General features: G+C 38.4%; 1 protein-coding gene across 1 annotated transcript in view; it reads left to right on the top strand. All coding sequences in view use genetic code 11, as the record gives it.

The window, feature by feature from the left end:
- Positions 1-1,162: 1,162 nt before the first annotated feature.
- Positions 1,163-2,865, top strand: part of EGR_01784 (Transient receptor potential cation channel subfamily A member) — a gene marked incomplete at both ends in the record, with an annotated part of 13,474 nt that continues 11,771 nt past the window's right edge. The window contains 3 exons of the mRNA XM_024491033.1: positions 1,163-1,191; positions 1,442-1,796; positions 2,049-2,205. Of these exons, the coding sequence (XP_024354489.1) occupies positions 1,163-1,191; positions 1,442-1,796; positions 2,049-2,205 (541 nt within the window). The remainder of the gene's footprint in view (positions 1,192-1,441; positions 1,797-2,048; positions 2,206-2,865) is intronic.

The raw sequence follows: 2,865 nt of genomic DNA, 5'->3' as shown, positions 1-2,865 counted from the left end.
AACAATAAGAAAATAGTGGTTGCTACTACCTATATGAACGTAACAGAGATGGCTGGCTCACTAACTAGTAGTGAAAGTAACTTCGCCATAGGAAGTTCAGAAGAATCGTATATTTTCTACTTGCTTGTAACTGTTGATAAAAGGACTTGCTTTAGTATGATGAACTCATTATATATTAAAGCACCAAATAAACAGCTAAATGCTAACTACTTGGGTAAGACACAGAAACGATGTATATTTGGACATTTGATTTACTGATCTGCACATGTTTAAAGCAAAATTTGATACGCGCATGTAAATTTCACATTAAGCTTCTTACGGATTTGTTGTTCTCATTGAAATGGAATCAAGGTCTATTGTGTTGGGGAGAAAATCTGTTTGGAGATACAAAATATTGGCCTTTGCTTCCATGTACACTTAACTTCTATTGTAGAACATATTTGTAATGCATTAATTGATTGTTCAACTCTCGGTTTGGTAACAGATCAACGGAGGGCTCCGCCATTGTACATCTGCCAAGTGGACTGGTTCTTGAGCCAAGCCGGTGGCCTTAAGCCCCACTGTATGTCGACAAAACATATTCTACCCAAGTATTGTGTCCTCCTTCTCCTCCAAGGAAGTTTCCAAGCGTGACATTCTTTACCATTCTGTCAGTGGGAGCCACTACTTTTCATTTCATACTAGCGTTTCTATGAAAAATTTAATACAGTTTTTTAATAATTGTTGCCACGCTAATAACGTGGTTCAGTGTAAATTCGCTAAGCTTTATTCGATAAATAAATAAATAAAATTGTGTTTTTAGCAAATGGTACTGCTTTATTTTACACCATAAGAGGTTAAAATAAACTATTGCTTAATAATGCAACTTCGGGGCCCTAACCACAATAACCAACCGGGTGACTCAAAAAAAAATTGCTTTTGGAACATGGTCATATTGTCATTCCACGAAGCAGCAACTAATATTAAACCTAGAGTGACTGGTATCCATTTTACCCCATGGCGTCTACTTAAGTGCCTGTGGCGTCGGAGTATCCATTAATTCGAGGGTGGTAGGCTGTATTATCGTGAGACAATCAGAAACGCTATTGGTCGGAGTAATGTCCATTCCACCGCTCAGAGCAGTACCATTAAATGTCAGCAAATTTCAAAATCAACCAAAAGGATGAGTCGAACGCCGGATCCTTATATGAGGTACTCATTTCCACCAATTCCTTTGACAAATGAATGAATTTAAATATGTTGTGGAACTTACCCAATGAAGGCATATACAAGAATGTACTCTGGTCAAAAAGAATGCCTTATTTCCCCAAAGGTTGAGCTATTGTTAAGTGGCTTCTCAGTAACTTTGCGTCAGATTTCTATCAAAAGTATTTTATCCTAACTGTTTGATTGGCTATCAACATGGCGTACTATGATACTATATCCCTTTGCTCCATCGTAGGAGACTCTCAAAACCCCTTATCACTGTAACTGACGTAGTTCTGCCTCTGAGCCAAGAAACCTCAGAAAACTTTGCTTCGGAATACAATCTTTACGACCAATGTCCACTGGACCTCTATTCAACAAAGGAAAGTTTACAAGATTCTGATTCTACACCGACCCATTCGCACATAGAGAGTCCGTGGGCTCAGCCAAACGCGCTAAGGAGCCTTCTCGAATGGAAATCACGTATTGAAGGAGATGACTTGGATACTGTGAGTGGGAATAACTCCGCATCTGAAATTTCCGCTTCCTGCTTCAGCACAATAAAGGATCACAATCAATTCGCCAGATCGGAATTGATTTCAGCAATTATGGTGAGCAATTTTGATCCATCTAAAAGTACGTCTACATATAAATAATATGTAAGTGAATTTTTGCCGTATCTTTGGGAAAACTCCTTTACCGATACATGTATCGACATAATCAGGATTGATATTTATGGGGTTGTTGCTCTTCCATTGTCACTTTGCATCTGATCAGGTTTGAATAGCAAATATTTTGGCACAAAGGAGGCCTTTTACTATGCTTGTGTTAGATGACTATACAATAAACCAAGAACCCCTTAGTGTGTGAACCGGAATCGGGCTGGAGAACTCTTTGACCTGCTGGTGGAGCATCCCGATTTGGTCGAAACGCGAGATAATAAAGGAAATTATCTCATTCACTACGCAGTCACTCGAGGCTTCCTCAATATTATCGACTTACTGGTTTCTCGAGGCGCAGGTACTTGTTCGGACTTTTGTTGTTTAACAGCCCTTTACAAGATGTTATTGTTCCTTCGTTAGGCTAATGGACATGTTAATATTCTGGCTCGAGCTCAAAGGCCACATTTTATGCTGATTTGCAAAAATGACTCTGAAAGACACTTAATAGGAAAATTAGCTTTAACTTGTGTGCAGGAAGAATCTCGAATCCCGAGCATCTTTTAAAGTGAAAGGATGCTCTTCTAACGAAACAAGTACAACAAGCATTTATCTTCAACTCTATATTGAAAAGCAACTTAGTAAGCATAATAATGTTAGGATTCTAAAACTTCTATCACAGTGATTTAACAGAAATATATGTCGCTCAATGCTGCTGTCATTTAGTTTTTAATAGTACCAACGAGATTAATAATGAAATACAGAACTATTTTCATTTGTTTGGTAATGGTCTAGTCTTGTAAACTCAAATCTTCTGGGATGTTAAAACCAATTTACATATTAAAAACTAGCCCTTGATGTTCGGTGAAGTAATGCATTCTCACCACCGTATGTGTGTGGCCTCGGCACACTTTGGCCTGTTTTAAACGTACATAACAAGTTCCCTCGGCTCTTGCTTGTTTTTTATACCAGAGCAGGGTCCAAAATGCACAAATGCTCGACTGAACACACTCATGAAAGA

The sequence above is a fragment of the Echinococcus granulosus genome, assembly GCF_000524195.1.
Source record: "Echinococcus granulosus chromosome Unknown EG_S00007, whole genome shotgun sequence".
NCBI lineage: Eukaryota > Metazoa > Platyhelminthes > Cestoda > Cyclophyllidea > Taeniidae > Echinococcus > Echinococcus granulosus.
Note: the sequence above shows the minus strand (reverse complement) of the source record. Positions and strands in the feature narration are given on the sequence as shown.